The sequence below is a fragment of the Alnus glutinosa genome, chromosome 3 (genome assembly GCF_958979055.1).
Source record: "Alnus glutinosa chromosome 3, dhAlnGlut1.1, whole genome shotgun sequence".
Taxonomy (NCBI): domain Eukaryota; kingdom Viridiplantae; phylum Streptophyta; class Magnoliopsida; order Fagales; family Betulaceae; genus Alnus; species Alnus glutinosa.
The window spans coordinates 34347609-34364317 of NC_084888.1; the positions used below are offsets into that span (position 1 = coordinate 34347609).

At 33.0% G+C, this 16709-nt stretch overlaps 2 protein-coding genes across 2 annotated transcripts; one reads left to right on the forward strand and one right to left on the reverse strand.

The window, feature by feature from the left end:
• Positions 1-407: 407 nt before the first annotated feature.
• On the forward strand, positions 408-899 carry LOC133864784 (uncharacterized). The gene is made up of 2 exons (XM_062301196.1): positions 408-567; positions 662-899. The coding sequence occupies exons 1-2, from the start codon at positions 490-492 to the stop codon at positions 746-748; spliced, it is 165 nt and encodes a 54-aa protein (XP_062157180.1). The 5' UTR covers positions 408-489; the 3' UTR covers positions 749-899.
• Positions 900-12052: 11153 nt separating this feature from the next.
• Positions 12053-12840, reverse strand: LOC133863869 (zinc finger protein ZAT12-like). The gene has a single exon (XM_062299990.1). The coding sequence runs from the start codon at positions 12727-12729 to the stop codon at positions 12220-12222; it is 510 nt and encodes a 169-aa protein (XP_062155974.1). The 5' UTR covers positions 12730-12840; the 3' UTR covers positions 12053-12219.
• Between the last annotated feature and the right edge of the window lie 3869 nt (positions 12841-16709).

Here is a 16709-nt window from a genome sequence, read left to right on the forward strand (position 1 = left end):
TTTATTTTTTATTTTTTTAAAAAAAATGGCTTTGTTTGGCAAAGTTTTTCAAAAATGTTCTGATTTTTTTAAAGTTGAAAGCTCTTCTCAAATATTAATTCTTCAAACAAGTTTTGTATGCGATCCCACCAGTAACACATTTTTTAAATAAACTATAAAACTCTTTTTTTAAATAAAAAAAATGTGTCACAAAACACTTTTTAAAAAACAAAACACAAAATAATTTTAAAAAATAACTAAATACTTTTTTTTTTGGTTTGTAGAGGCTGCTTTATATATTAAAAAAATTTAAAATTTAAAATAAAAAATAAACGGGTTTGGGCTTGGATGCAGCCACAGGTTACCAATCTCTGGCCCAAAAAAAAAAAAAAAACCCAAAGAAACGCCCCAAGAGGTAAAAAAGCTGTGCGTTGCCGATCAATCATAGTTCATTCATCAAAATCCAAAGGCCGAGTATTTCTGGGGTTAGGGTTTTTGTGGTTCTTGACCATGGAAGTAAAGAATCTGCTCAAGGACAAGAAGTTCTGGTTCGCTTCTTTCCTCATTGCCTGGGCCGCTACTCTCCAGGTAAACCAAATTCAAATTTTTATACGGTCCCCAACCACAATGTTATATTCAATTCATTCAATTTGAGGAATTGTGGGTATGGGTGTGGGTGCAGGGGCACATGATGTGGGTGCAGAGGCAGGAATCTTTCAAGCAGAAATTTGGTAGTCTTAACGAAAGCACAAATGTTGCTGATGAATGACTCACATTTGTACTATTGTATATTTGTATGAGTTCTAAGCAGAACACGATTTTGGGTTGTCGTATTCAAGTCCTTAAGCCAGCAGCATTTTGTAGAGTACATGTGAAACTGATTAATCTGTAGATAAATAAAACTAGGCATTTCTTATTTATTTGGATATCTATCAATTTTTTGCTCTGATAGGCTTGCTTACACATTTATACACAAAAACTAAAGATACTAGTTGTTTGTGGCTTTGGATCTAATTTTATATGCTGAATTTAAGTGGGGGGAAAGATAAACTTTGAAGCAATGGTAATGGTTCTTTGCTTAATTTGGATGCTGTGCTCTGCTCGTGATGTTAGGATAATGATGGTTATATGTTGGAAATAAGAGTGTGTTTTTCGTTGGATAATGTTGTTAGTCGGTTGATATGATTTTGTGGTAGTTAGCTGAACACTCTTACTTGAAAGGCCAAATTTGGATTCTCTAGGTTAGAGTCCTTGGAAGAATATTTGGAAAGTTAAGGCTTTCTAGAGAGTTGTGTTCTTTGAGTGGACAGTGGCTTTAAGAAAAATCTTAATCTTTGATCATTTACGAAAGATGAATGTCATTCTAGTGGATTGGTGTTGTATGTGTAAGAAAAGTAGAGAGTCTATTGATCATCTCTTTCTTCATTGTGATGTTGCAAGAGAATTATGGAGGTCGCTTTTCTAGTTGTTTGGGGTTGCATGGTTTATGCCTCGAAATGTGAGAGAATTATTGGTGAGCAGAAGGGAACAATTGGGATACCGTAATGATTTGGAAATGCGGAGGTTGGCTCATTTGTATTTGATGTATCTGGAGAGAAAGTGACACAGGGAGCTTTGAAGATCGTGAGACTGCGAGGTTAGAGTTGAAGAAAATGTTGTTCCATTCCCTTTATACATGAATAGTAGCGTTTACTAGATTGTCTACTTCTAATTTCTCTGAGTTTTTGTAGTTTTGTTCTTTTTTTTTATACTTTAGAAGTTCTCTTGTATTCCTTCTGTGTACTAGAGTTGTGCCCTCTGCTCTTTTAATGATTTTAAATTACTTATCAAGAAAATGATATTTAGTGATCGTCAGGCTTAGGAGGGGATTCTAAGTTCAGTAAGACACCATGTTGAATCCATAAATAAGACTTCCTTAATGTTTAGAAGAAGCAGAAACAAGTCTGATGGCAATTACATCTACCTGTTAAAGTTGTAAAACTAGTTGAACATGTTTTGTAAGTGATACAAACTTGCTTTGATACTTGTGTTGTAGTTTCGATCAGTTTATATCTTGTCAATCTATGTGACCCTTGAAGTGTTCTTCACACCAATAGCATTATAGATACGGAAAAGAAAATGAAGAGAAGTAAACAAGGGACATCTTATGCTTGTACATATGTGGCCTGTAACATGGAGGCATTGAGAAATTATGGCACAGGATGAGGCAATTTTATGATGTGGTATTAAAAAATTTTGATGGATAAAATAATTGTTGCTACTTTTCTTTGCAAGTAAAGAATAAAGAAATTAGTGCCTTAACATATATGTGCTTTATATAGCTCTGCTTTTATGCATACCAAACTGTGACGAAAATTTTGGATATTCAGTTGAAACTTGACTGACACACTGGATGACTGTTATGCATCCTGCCTCTCCAAGTGTGATGAGATGCCCAAAATATGGGTAACACACACACCAAACCATATATCCCTGATGGGTGTTCCTTGGAGAATATGATTCTCGCGATTCTCATGTATTCCAAAATGAAAAATGTAGTTAAGCATTACCGAGTAATAGAATATGTGACATTTATCCTTAGACATGATTTTCACATTCATTTGAATCATGTGATGTAAGAACAATATTAAGTTAAGAGTACTAGCAGTATACATCCTATAGCTTATTTTCTTCCCTATATAAGGAAAATCTCAAAAAAAAATCACAAAAGCCACCCACATTAGTTCTTTATATTTTTTCAAAAAAATCACAGTGCTATCCAATGTATTGAGTAGCACTATTGTAGCTATCCAATGGATTATTATATTCCTAAAAAAGAACACACTCTCCTCTCACGTTTCCCAATCCCTTCTTCCCCTCATGCCTTTCTCTCTCTCTCTCTCTCTCTATCTCTCTCTCTCTCTCTCACGTTCTCAATGAAGCTTCATAGGATTGAACAAACAAAATTTATGAAATCCACAAACTAAATCCACAAAATCTTCAACCCAAAAACGCTAAGAGATAGAGACGAGAGAGAGGTTGAGAAATTGAGAGAGAGAGAGAGAGATGTCTCTGGAATAAAAGGAAAAAAAAAAAAAAATAGAGTAAAGTAAAACTAAAAAATATTATTTTAATAATATAAGGAAAAATAAAGGGAATCTATTGTGGGGTATATTTGGATAAGGAATAAAAAAGTAGTTTGGTTCTTTAAATTTATGAAAAATCGATGGGTATCTGCTGCTAGTGTTATAGTATATTAAATTTGAAAAATTTTCTCTGGAAAAGTACTTAATTTATACACCCTGAAGTATAAGCAATTTTGCAATCATAACCTCGAAGTTTAAAAATTTGTAATGTTAGTATCTCATGTTTGAGTAACTTTTAATTTTTGACCTTTTTTTCTTTTCTTTTCTTTTTTTTTGTTAAAATGACCCATTAAGAAAAAGGGTGAAAAAAAAATCCTTGGACTCACCCTTGATTTTGCCGTGGGTCACTAGAATTTTCATTTTTTTTATTATTATTATTTTGGAATTTTCACTTAAAAACAGTGGCATTTTGAACATTTTTTTAAAATAATAATAAAATAAAATTTAAAGGGGTTGAAATATGAGATATCAACGTTACAAATTTCTAAACAATGAAATTATGATTGGGGTAAAACTTCATCCACGCGAGAAATTGCATTGCAATGTAATGTGAAAACTTAGGCCTAATTCGGTGGTGAGATCATCATCATTCATCATTCATCATCAAGGAAAATAATAAAGAAATAAAAGGGAAAGAAGAACTGTGACTTGAGTGTAGACTTTCCTACAAGCAATGTGACTGAAGACATTTTCCAGCTCGTACAACCATATCAAACACAAATGCCGGCCTTATTGCCCTTCTTTGACTTCCTTAGTAATCCTCTCTCTCTCTCTCTCTCTCTCTCTCTCTCTCTCTCATACAATTAAAGGCATTTGAAATACTTGGGAAATTGGAATAAGATTAGGATTTTGGAGGTGCAAATGCAATGGTTTGCTTATGGAAATTCAAGAAAATTACATAATGGAGAGTGACAGGAAGAAGACAGATGCTTTGTGCAACTGACTTCCACGTCCCCTGCATCATCTCTATTTGGAGTCCTCTTAGCCCCACTGAAGAAAAAGAATTTTTTGCTCGTGACGTCACTAGTTGATCAACTATCTGTGCTCCCACCCTTTATCCTACCACCCCCTTTCATGTCATACATGTCATTATTTTGATATTTTCTTCCACACTTAAGTTCACACCCATGAGTCAAAACATTATTTATTTTCTTTCAATTTTAGGTTCACATCTATCCTCTTCAAATATATATATATATATATTTCTTATAGGTATTTTACATAATTGTTTACTTGACTTACACCATGTAATTAACACAATAATATATTTAAGTTATTCAATAAAGATGAGCGGTAGATGTGGGTCTCTAAGGCCCAACTACCCTTAATTTATGTGTTCTATATTAATTTTCTCTCTTGCTTTAGTTACTCTCTACCAGCAGAAATATAAAAATGACCTTAAAATGTTTTTAATAAAACAAAATAACACTTATAAATTAAAAAAAAAAAAGATTTTATTTATTTATTTTTAAAAAACAAAAAAAAATGAAAACTTTTCTTAATTTTTCTTTTAATTTATTAATTTGGTCGCCCCTGGTTTTTATCTATTTCTCTTTTAATTTTTTGTTGAAGTTTTTTTTTCCAATTTTATTATAAATATTTTCATCATTAAAAAAATATTGACAATTTTTGATAATTTGAAATAACATTTTTAATTGGGTGATAGTTTGAGAGGCAAATGGACTTTACCCAAAGATTAAATTCTTAGGACATAATTAGAATACTGAAAATCAGTAAATCACAATTCCATGGGCCAAAAAAAAGCTAAAGTTCACATTTTCACCCGCATGCTCAGGGCCACACACCCTGACACCCACGAGAGAGAGAGAGAGAGAAGGCCATATATATATATATATAAATAGTAACTTAATTCCACGTACATAGACATAGCTAGACATGCATGTGTGGACGCATGTACACAGATCGAGATCGAACACAAGTAGTAGTTATTTATAAAGTTGGATACAAATTTTTGTACGAAATTGAAATTCTTAATTAATTAGGAACGTAGGCAGGTAAAACCGTAAAAGTCCAACAATATGATGATGGGAAAGTCAAGCCGGTGCTTTTGCTTGACCAGGATTCAGGGTACTGAGAGTCTGAAAGCAGTTCAAACTTCAAACTAGTACGTACGTACGTGGTTCCAGGAGTTGTACGTTTTAAGGATCGACAAGGTAGACCGGCGAATGCAGCAAACTGTTCGATCAGCTACCCCGTCGGCCGTCACCATTCTAGAAACCGTGCACTTGTTCCTCGATCGAGATCGACCAAAGAAGTCGTGTACACCTGAATGTGTATATTATTATGGGTAAGATTGATGAATAATGTGTTTACATTATTATTATTAGTTTGAAGGTCGTACGTACAGATGAGCTTGTCCTAGCTTAGCTAGTTCATCATATATACAACCCCAAGTCAATAATCCCCCATCTAGCAGTGTCAGACACCACCTGCAATATGGACCATATCTGATGGCGCTGATGATGGACATAATTAATATTTAATAATGTCTTTATTTGACTTTTCACTATTTTCTCTCTCTCTCATACAAAGGCATGAGTTTGAATTTTCTTTTTCTTTTTTCATAAAATAGAATGCGTGACAGTTTAATTTTTATCCGATCAATATGATAAAGAAAAAAGGTGGTATTTCATGGTTCTGACATCATATGGAAGTAAGCTATGGAAAGTTGATTCAAAGGCCTATCAAAGTCACGTTTTATAGTTTTTTTTTTTTTTTTTTTTTCTTCTCTCTTTTCAAATTCTAACATTTATCAGGCCAAAACAAATTGTAAAGAAAAAAAAAGGAAAAAAGCTAGATAAAATTACCCGTGCCAAATTAGATTTTTTTTTTTTTTCCTTATCCCACTTCAAATCCTTGATTGATTCTTGGTTTGGGGAAGAATTGTGACTCTTGTGTATGTTGTTTGACTCTTGTTTATGTTGTTTTTGCAAACCCGCTAGCTAGGCTGCTCCAAAATAGGAAAGGGAAAACATTACAATGGGCCATATTTTCCACTCTTTATTCAAATGAAGGAAATCACGAGGGAAGTAGGGCCGTAGGGGGAATGCTTCCAATATATATAATGGGAAGTGGCCAATTTTGAAATTCGAAGGCGATATTTACTGCTCTTAATCCAAATGAAGGAAATCACAATGGAGGTAGAGGGAATGCTTCCATAGATAGGGGCTACTGCAAAACAATGAGAAATAATTTTAATTTAGTGTCCATTAATTAGTTTTGTGGTCTCGTTTGGAGAAATAGCACTTTCATATGGGTGCTTCTCCGCCTCTCCTGCTGCTACTACAAAAATTAATTATGAAAACGTGTTTTTTTAAAATACATTTAAGCATTTCATCAAATATGTAAAATATATATATAAAAGGTATTGTTTATCTGATCTTAAAAATGCATAATCTTTAAGTTGATGCTTTTTTAAAAATATATCTAAGTTGTCCGTCTACATTTTTAAATAATCATTAAAAAATAAAAGGTACTCCGGTCGTGTTGGTCGTCGATGATTGGCACGTGGCGCCCACGCGCCTGGAAGCTCTCTGCTCTGTGGTGCGTGTAAGGGCCACGTTCTGCCTTTTTCAGGCCGTGCTCGGCGACAACCGGTTATACGGCATCGGACCTCCGTCTGGGTGTTTCCTCCACTGCCGGCAGCTTGTTTTTGGTGTTTTTTGCCTACGTGTTTTTTGTGTTTTTCTCTTGTTTCTCCAACCTCAGCCTGCTTGTGTTTAGATCAAATTTTATGAGAATATTTGTTGGCTAATTACTAGACCAGCCCTCTTTCTTTAGAGAATGAGGTTATTGTAAGAGAGGCTCAAGTGTCCTTCTTATAAAATATGTATTTTTGCTTAGGCAGCTGTTTTACTAAGTCAAATCATTCTAGCTTAGAGAGTTGGAGGCTCATATCTCTTACTTTTAAGTTGTAAGCCTATAAAATATTTACAGTATTAATGATAGCACATACTATTTTGTTTAAAAATAAAAAATAAAAAAATACGCATTTAACTATGATATCGCGGAATGAAACAGACTCGTAGTACCCGACAAATTATTTTCTCTTTCTCTTAACGACACCGGTTTTGCCCGATAATTAATCATGTTTTCCTTTTCAGATGGCTGAATCCTATTCGTCTCTATCTATACAAGAAAAATACACGTGTTCTTTGTTGGGCGTATGACTTTATTGTCCGTCTTATTCAAAGGCGTATTGTGACTAATACCTCTATTATTTTTCTCAATATTGACAATTCACATGCTTATTGCCAAAGCAGCCTTGTGACTAACACTAAAGATTGCAATTTTTATTTTTATTTTTATTTTTCTTCCCCCTTTTTATTAATTAATATATATTGAATCACAGCTCTCAGTCTCAGAGACAAAGGAGCTAGTCTACGTACGTTATCTCCAACTACTCTATCAACAGTTCATGATAACGTTGTCTCCACAACTTATGATAAGATTGAAGAATAATATTTGAATTTTGTTTTTGTTTTTTATGTATTTCAAAGTATTCTAGATTACCATTATATCTTATCTTCTAGAGCTTATTTATACAATGTAAATGACAAAATATAATCAAGAAGCAGCGAGAAATTAATATTTTATCTATCAAAGTAAAGATTTGGTTAACCTAACAGTTAATCATTTAATTAATACTTTAATTTTAAAGATTAAATGTCCAAACGTTTATTATAGCACAAATACATATATCTGTTGAATGATATAATTCTTTTGTGATAAATGTTGATTTGTATTCCATAAATCAAGGGATTTAAATTATTTGATTATGGTAGATTTTAAGAGAATATTTGTTAACCCTAATCTAAGAGATTTGTTTGTATTTGAAATTATTTAAATCAAATTTAAAGATTTATAAATAGAGCATTGTATTCAAATTAAATATAAATGAAAGATATAACCTATAAGAGGCTTTAACGCATGGATGTATCGATCTGTCTCTTTCATTTCGTTCTTTTATCTCTTTAAATTATTACTTTTTATAATATATACACTCATGCATCCCCACATGATTATTTACTTATATTTGATGGGTGCCGTTAAAAATACTATTGTTTTTACTATAAATCATTTACAAATTGACTAGCATGGCAATTCATGTGACATTTAACACGTCAGTCACTAAACTTTAAGTTTATCTATCTATTAGATTTTGTTGTTTACTATTTTTTACCATAAAGATAGTCACATGAATTTGTGAAAAAATTATAGTAAAAACTATAATACCAAAATTATTTTCCATATTTGTGTGCCGTTGTGTTAGTGTTTGTATGGATAAAGTTGTGGAGTAATGCTAGAAGTTACTCAATCTTTTGTCACTCTTGTATCATTTCAAAAATAATGTGACTTTTAAAATCACCATTGAGTTTGTGATTGGTTACTATTGAATTTTGATCAAATAGTAATTTTAAAAGTCACACCATTCATCTTTAAATATAAAATCTAATCGTGTGATCGATTTAAGAAGATTGTTTAAGACTTATATAAAAAAATAATAATAATAATAATAATAAGAATATTGTTTAAGATTCAATTTACGTTAGTGTGAAAATAGGGATATTTTCTATCTCTTGTAAAAAAAAAAATTAATAACAATAATAATAAAAAGAAAAAGAAAAAAAAAATAAAGCTGGTGGTTTGGGAAAAAAGAAAAAGAAAGAGGAAAAAATCTCTTTATTTAACGCTGAGTTTGTTTAACCAGAAGTAATCTATCTACCCATTGCTCTATGCTACTAGCTAGACAATGGGGACAGAAATAATTAAATGACGTAATTGGAGTTATTAATGATGATGACAGTGATAAAGGTCGACAATAATCACTTGTCCATGTCCCTAAGCAAAGTCCCAATATTGTAATTAATTACCATTTATACTATCTTCCAACTGAAGCTCAGCTACATGCATTAGACTATATATATATATATATATATATATATATATATATATATATATATATATATATGCTATGTATATGTATCATGGCATTTGTCAACAATTAACATGCAGCCAGTAAAAAAATGTCATTTTCCAATTCTTTGGAAAAAGATGCGCATGCCTTAATCCGGTCGTACGCGGTTGTAGTTGATTATCTAATTCTCTGTTCTCACCGGTCACCAGCGCCACAAAAAAAAAAATATATATATATATATATATATATATATATATATTTTAAAAAAAAGGTTTACCTGGTGATGAGCACTACTAGAAGTTTTCAATCTTTTTGAAAGAGACAAGCAACACTAATTACACGCACAATTCTGATTATAAATAAATTTGTGAGACATCACAAGATCGGGATTCCCTAATTTTTTATTTATTTTATTATTATGATTTGTTCAAATTGACTTTAATTTTGACAATGAATGAGACAGAGCTTCCGATGGAGCTCATTTGTTCCGGTAAGTAAGTGATTAAAATTAGGATTGACAATTTTTTATACGACGTGTGCTCGAACTCAATACGAACTTAATATAAAATTAAAAGAGTTAGGGTTGAGGAATCTGACTTGCTTAATTAAATGAGTCGAATTAGGGTTGTTCAATATAATCTTATACCCATACTTCTACACAATCCGCGAACTCAATACAGAACTAGATGGTTATAAGGGTTGAGGGAATTGACCTATTTAATTAAATGGGTCAGATTATGATTGACCTATATAGTCTAACTCAGCACGACCCGAACCTCACACGAGAACACGAATATTAGAACTCTTTCTTGTTTGGAATTTAGACAGATTGCAATTTGAACAAAAACTTGTGCAGATAATTTCAATCCTAGCAAGATTATGCTTGGCACTTAAGCGTATTCCATTTGATAGACAATATTCATTTAATGAAGATAAATGTTTGGTTTCATTTTTTTACAAATCTCTTGTCAATCTCCATACAAGAGATGTGTAAATCCACTATTTAATCCATGGGAGTACAACATGTGGATTCCACAGATTTAATGATAAATTTGCGAGAAAAAAAAATGTATAAGAAAATAACATCAAACATATCTATTTCTTATTCTTAGAAATTTAAATAAATGTTTAAAGAAGGTTTGGGATCGAGAGTGTCAAGAGACTAAAAAGCCTTTCCCAAATAGTAATACTTAACTAGGTTTAAAAATTTGTTAGTATTGAAACCAGCAATTAAGTAGATCTACTATCCTGCTGTAGATTTAGTACAAACGCGCCTCTCCATTGCATGTGCTCCCCGTCGTCTTCTACCTCCGTCGACAGTAGCCGCTCACCTTCCAGACCTTCCTGCCTCGGAGTGTGGTTTGCACACACTAGCGAGTGTTGCCCACTCGCCGGTGAGTGACGGCTACACCACCCCCCTAGTCTTCCCCCACTTTTGTTGTTGGCAGATCGTGGTTATTCGCAACGTCCTCAACTGGAGAGAGGTCGTTCAATGTTGGCGCATGGTTTACATGCACCGGAACCGGCGACTCCTAACCCACCGGTGCTGTGTTGTGGTTGTTTTTCGACTTTTGTGTTTTTGAGCTTTTTTTTTTTGCATTTTTTTTTATGCCACGTGTACGTAACTGTTACCAAAGTGTTTGGATCCTCTTGACTCTTTACCCACTTTTAATCACCTTTATTGCTGGCCCATGTTCTTGGCATCCGTGCCAAAAATCAATAGGCCCGCGTAATCACGCATTGCCTCTGCGTATTTACTTTCTTAGGTATTTCTTGTTGGGTTGCCCAACCCTAGTTTGTTGTAATTTTCTTTTTGGTTGTTTGTAGTTCTTTTTCATAAAATAAATAAATAAATAAATAAAAATAAAAAATAAAAAAGAAAAAAGAAAAAGAAAAGAGCACTTCGAGTACGTTAGAAGATTTGGGCTTGACTTGGAATTATTGTCAATAGAATTTATTATATTCTCTTTCTCTTCAAATGAATTTACTTAATAATTAATAATTATAAAAACCGCAAGCGTTCTAATTAAACTGCACGCCACCCATGACTTAGAAACTAAATCCCAGCTAGTTATCTTCCAGAACCATATATATGACTTAGGGAAAATGCTTGATTTTTTAATATTGAAGTAGTGGCACCACTACTAGCTAGAAGCCCTATTATTCATATGAAACCACCAAAGGGGTCTGATTTTTTTTATTTTTTTATTTAGATTTTAATCGGGTACGTCATGACCATCTCAACACGGCAAACTATCAATATCATACTCTATCTGATTAAATATTTATTTTGATTATGATTGCATTAAAGTATAATTTACATTACTATTCTTGTTTTCATGGAAACGCAACATATTGATCACTATATATGCAATCTGTTTAATTAATCATATTATAGGATTCATCGGATATATATTAATTCTAACGGCCGGATATGATCTTGATCGAGAGTGAGTGTTTTCTCTTTTCTAACGAAAATTATTAGGATACCGTTGGATTAATTGTTGAATTATTTAATTATTTTTTGTGCCATTGACATAGAGATCGACTACGTACACCAATCAAGTAATTCTCTTTTGTTTTACCATATATATATATATATATATATATATATATATATTTTATTTTTTTTTATTTTTTTTTTGTGCCGACGACTGCAGGTGGGGGGTGGCCTATTCGTTAGAATTAAACCTTAATTAAGCCAGATTCAGTACTATACGCTACTGCATCGATCGTCAGCCATTAATCAAGCTGTTGTTATAATATTTTAATTTCATCGATATTTTGTAGCTGATAATTACAATGAGAGACATGCCGTCTGTTCATGCATGTTTATCCATTATATGATCGATCCAAAGTTAATTAACCCAAATCGTGTATTTTCAGTACTGCATTAACGCATTATATATAGCAGTCTTAATTTTCTTCTCTCCTTAAATGAACAAATTAATATGAATATAAGAGATGCATGTAAGCATGTAAAATTAATCTGAGTTACGTTAGATCTAAATACATGCAATTGCCCCATTTTCTTATTATAAGTATGTAATAAATCAACAAATATATATCGGTTAAAGTATAACAAAAAACAAAGCAAATTAAGACAGAACTACAGTAATTAATCTACAACATGACTGTATGATATCATTAAGCTTAAATATTGGTTACAAAAAACAATCAACCATATATGGGTGGTGCTAAGCCCAAATCATTCTCAAACGGCGTCAAGTTTAGATCCAGATACAAGACTTTCCGACTAGTCGTTTTCTTCACAACCGGTACTTGTGAAACCTGCTGGCCGTGGCCGTTTTCTTCAAGATTCGAAGGAGCTTGGTTTTGTCTGTGCCTCCTCATGTGACCGCCCAAAGCCTGCCCGATCGCGAACTCTAGGCCGCAGATGGAGCACTCGTGGGATTTCGGTTTGGTCGGGGAGCCATGCGACGACGACGACTGTGAATCAAGACTTCCGTCTCCCCCCATCAACCTCGGCTTCTTGTGACTCGCTCGGTGGCCGCCGAGCGCTTGGAACGACTGGAATTGCCGGCTACACGTCTTGCACTCAAAGACACGGGTAGGAGATCTAGAGTTGGAGAAAACGTCCATTTCTCCCCCGCGAGAGAGCAGCATCAGGTAGTTCGCCATGGTGCTCATGCTGTCGTGCTCTATTCCTGTCGTGCTTCTCTTCATGATGGTACGTGTGAAATCAAAAAAGGTTGGTTTTGTCGATCTGTTGGAAAATTTGAATGAAACTTAGGCAGTCTTGGGGTTTATGATATTTATAGGGCTTGGTTTGGTTTGGTTGGTTACTTGGGTTAGTTGGGAGCGCCGATCAAGTAGCGCGACTTTTATTTTGTAAATTAGGTTGACGTTTCAGATGACGCTAATAGCCTTGTTACTTGTACGAAAAGGCAAGAGGAGTGTTGGGGATTTTGGGAAGTAGAAAAATATGTGCCTGACGTCGGAGCACGTAAGCATGACCGATGGCATGAGCTGAGCCAACAGACCCAGACTGAGTCTCCAGTGGCGAGCCAGAGTGAGTCGGCATTGACGGGTACTCGAATCTTCAACTTCTAGAAGAATAGCACGAGTCTCTCTCTCTAACTCTCTTTCCTTCCTAGTATGAAAGAGGAAGCGCCGGCACCGTGCATGTGTCAGCACAAGAAATTGTGGGTAGATTTAAGTCGCTCCTGACCTCTCAACTTTTACTAGTCCAAGAATCATGTTCTCTAGAAACCATTACTTCTTACTAATCTTTATGCATACGTTATATCAAATTCACATTAGTCCTACTTAATTAGGTTTTGCATCTGAAAATTTTATTTCTCATGCCAAAGAGATGATCATCTCGAGTTGGTGGGACGCAACAAAAAGGCGGTGGCCGGTTGGTGTGCAGCCCTGCCAAGCGCCATGCCATGATCTCTTATTTAAACAAATTAATTATTTCTTAATATATTTTAATTTTCAACTCAAACTCTTATCAAAATGAAACTTAACTTGACGCTCGTTCTGATGTAGTCATGCCGCTTCAACTTTTACGTTGCTACCGGCCTTGATGCATGTGACTCTTTTATTTGTCATGCCTAATTTTTTTAATGATAGATTTGAATTGTTATTCTTGATAGATTTGAGTTGTTTAAGGCTTGAGTATAAAATGATTTTTGTTATAATAGAGTCAAGCTTAATTTGTTTTGCCTATATATATATATATATATAGATTTAACTATTCATATACTATAATAAATAAATATTTGAAAAGCGGAAGGAGGGTCATCGCCAATACTAGTATATCTGTATATATGCCAATTAACAACCTATCTAAAGGGGCTGCTTCCACACTTTTCATGAAGTATTTCCATATATTCCCTCCTTCCCCCTAGCTACTAGATATTTGATTGAACAATGTGAATTAGGACCACGTGCATTTGTAATGTCTTTTCTCCTCTTTAATTATCTTGTTTACAAAAAATAAAAATTAAAAATTAAACTCTCCCTTATTGAAAATTTTCCTTGAAAACTCTTCAAGACTTTGGCAACAACATCCCACCCATTATCAAGCTCAAAATCATATATATATATATATATATATATATATATATATATATATATATATATATATATATATATATATATATATATATATATATGCATCTATAAAAATGAAGAAATCTATTTACAAGTCAGTAAAATCAAATCACATAAACTGATATATTTTACAATTTTACATTTTTCCCAAAATGAAGATTGCCTCCAATTAATATTCCATCGAAAACAGTCCCTACAGATTATCTCCATATATATTTGAACAATCAAATTTTCAATTTTAATTTGTTGGATTCGTCAGCTGGTTGTCTTGTCTCCACGTATTAACAATTATGCAGTGTAGAACACGTTTCAATCAGTTGGAGTCAACCTCTTCGGAGGCCTTAGTAAAAGGAGAATTTTTAGTCTTTTAGGCTCTCAATAAACGTATGCAAACAGTGCTCTTCTTTAATTTTCACTTTTTTCTTTGCAATGGTGTTAATAATAAGAATTAAGAAAATTAAATGCGTGGTGATATATAAAACGGGTGGGCCAACTCAAGAGTGAAAGATTGGGGAATGTTATGGAAAAAAAAAACAATAATTAATAGGAGACAAACTATTAAGGCCTCGTTTAGTATGCGAAATAAATATTCCATTAGAAAAAATAATAGTAATTACTTGCAATGGAAGAGGGTATAATGAAATAGTTATTCATATTTTTTAGTTTTGTGAGAACACATATTCTAATTGGAATTGAATCAAAATTACTAAAAAAAAAACCCACATTATTTATCTATCTTTTTCTTAATTTTTTTTTTTTTTTTTTTTTAAAAAAACTGAACGTGAACGTAAATACTTTTTTTTTTTTTTGGGGGGGGGGGGGGGGAGGGGGGGGGGGCAATTGAGGTGGTCGGCCACCCCCTGAAGCCAATTGGTGGTGGCCAAGTCACCCTCAAATGCACCGGAGGTGGTCACACCAACCCCAGTATTCACGTGTAATTTTTTTTTTTTTGAAGTTTGACAGAAAATAAAGAACAATATGAGTGGTATTTTTTTAGGAAAAATGTAGTCTATTCTTCCAATTCTTTTAGAGGAATAGGTATTCCTATGACAGAAATTTCCTACAAATCGGTTTGTAGGAAATTTCATACAATCCACATATATAAGATTGACATGTGTCTCTTGGCATGTGAGAAACACATGTTTTAATAACATGTATTTCTCGCATGCTTTTTTAATAGCATTAATAAAAAAAACACGTGATTCTCACATGTTTAAATGACATATGTCACTCTTATATGTGAGTTGTATAAAATTTCCTACAAACTGGTTTGTATGAAATTTCTGTCCGTATTCCTATTAGTAAATGAATAGTTATTCATATGATCATAATAACTATTTCTAAGAATAAATTAAAATCACACCTGCCAAATGAAAGAATGACTATTCCTATGAAATAATCATTCTATTTCAATAATATATTTTGCGAACCAAACGAGATCTACGATGAAATATCAACAAGATACAAATTAATGCGCCAACCACTATGGTTGAACTAAAACAAGAGATTGGTAACTGATTAGAATTTAGGTCTAAATTCTAATACCATAAATGAAAGTTTGTTTGAGTTGATTGAGGATATCATAAAATTAATTAGTCTTATTCATGTTCTCTCCATTTTGTCAACACATCAATAAGTTTTTTGAATCTTTCCACTAATTAATTAGTATTTGACAGTATATATATATATAAGTGATTTCATTTACTCGATCAAAAAATTCTCTTACAGTACTATTTATATATATAGATTTTAAATATTAACTCAATTAAATTAAGAAGAATTTGAATTGATCACTATGTATGTCCAATATAATTTAATCGTGTCAAAAAGTGATAAATCCACGTATGCAAAAACAAAACATTGGATCTTCAGTTTTTATGAAGAAAATATATAATATATAGCTAGATAGTAGATACTAGGCAAATCTATATATTATTAATTTGTACACGCAAATTTAAACAAATTTTTTCAACCCAATATTTAAGCTTAGCTAATTAATGCAAAATGTATAGAAATAAAGTAGTGCAGCAAATTAAATTAGTCATATATGACGAGATAGTGGAGTACTATACGTGAGCTGCCACAAAGAAGACAACGTACGTAGCTTCATATATGTTTTTCTCATGATCACGTACATGCACCATTGAATTTTACGTTCTTCCCTCTCTGTTATAACTTATATACACAATTAATATTTGACTTTCTTTTTGTAGCGGTGGTGAATATACTTCACGTTTTCACCTATAATTAATGCTGGTGTTGAATTGGCGTACGTAGCGTACGTGTTGTAGGGTTTCTGTGTGAGTGGGCAAACAACGATGGTAAGAGTAGTACTCAAATGGCTTTATCGTAGATTTGCACTACAAAGTTTATCTCTTAAAGACTTAAACAAATGCATGAATCAATCAACAATTAATTTAGTTGCTATCGTGGGCGGTTGCATAATTTCTTCGTAAGTGTGTAGATAGAGACTTTTGCCTTGCCGCCAATGTCACGTTTGGTACTTCCTTTGCATTAACTTCTTTTTTCTCTTTAATTCTTAATTTCCAGATGACTTTTCTAACAAACCTTAATTAACATGTATA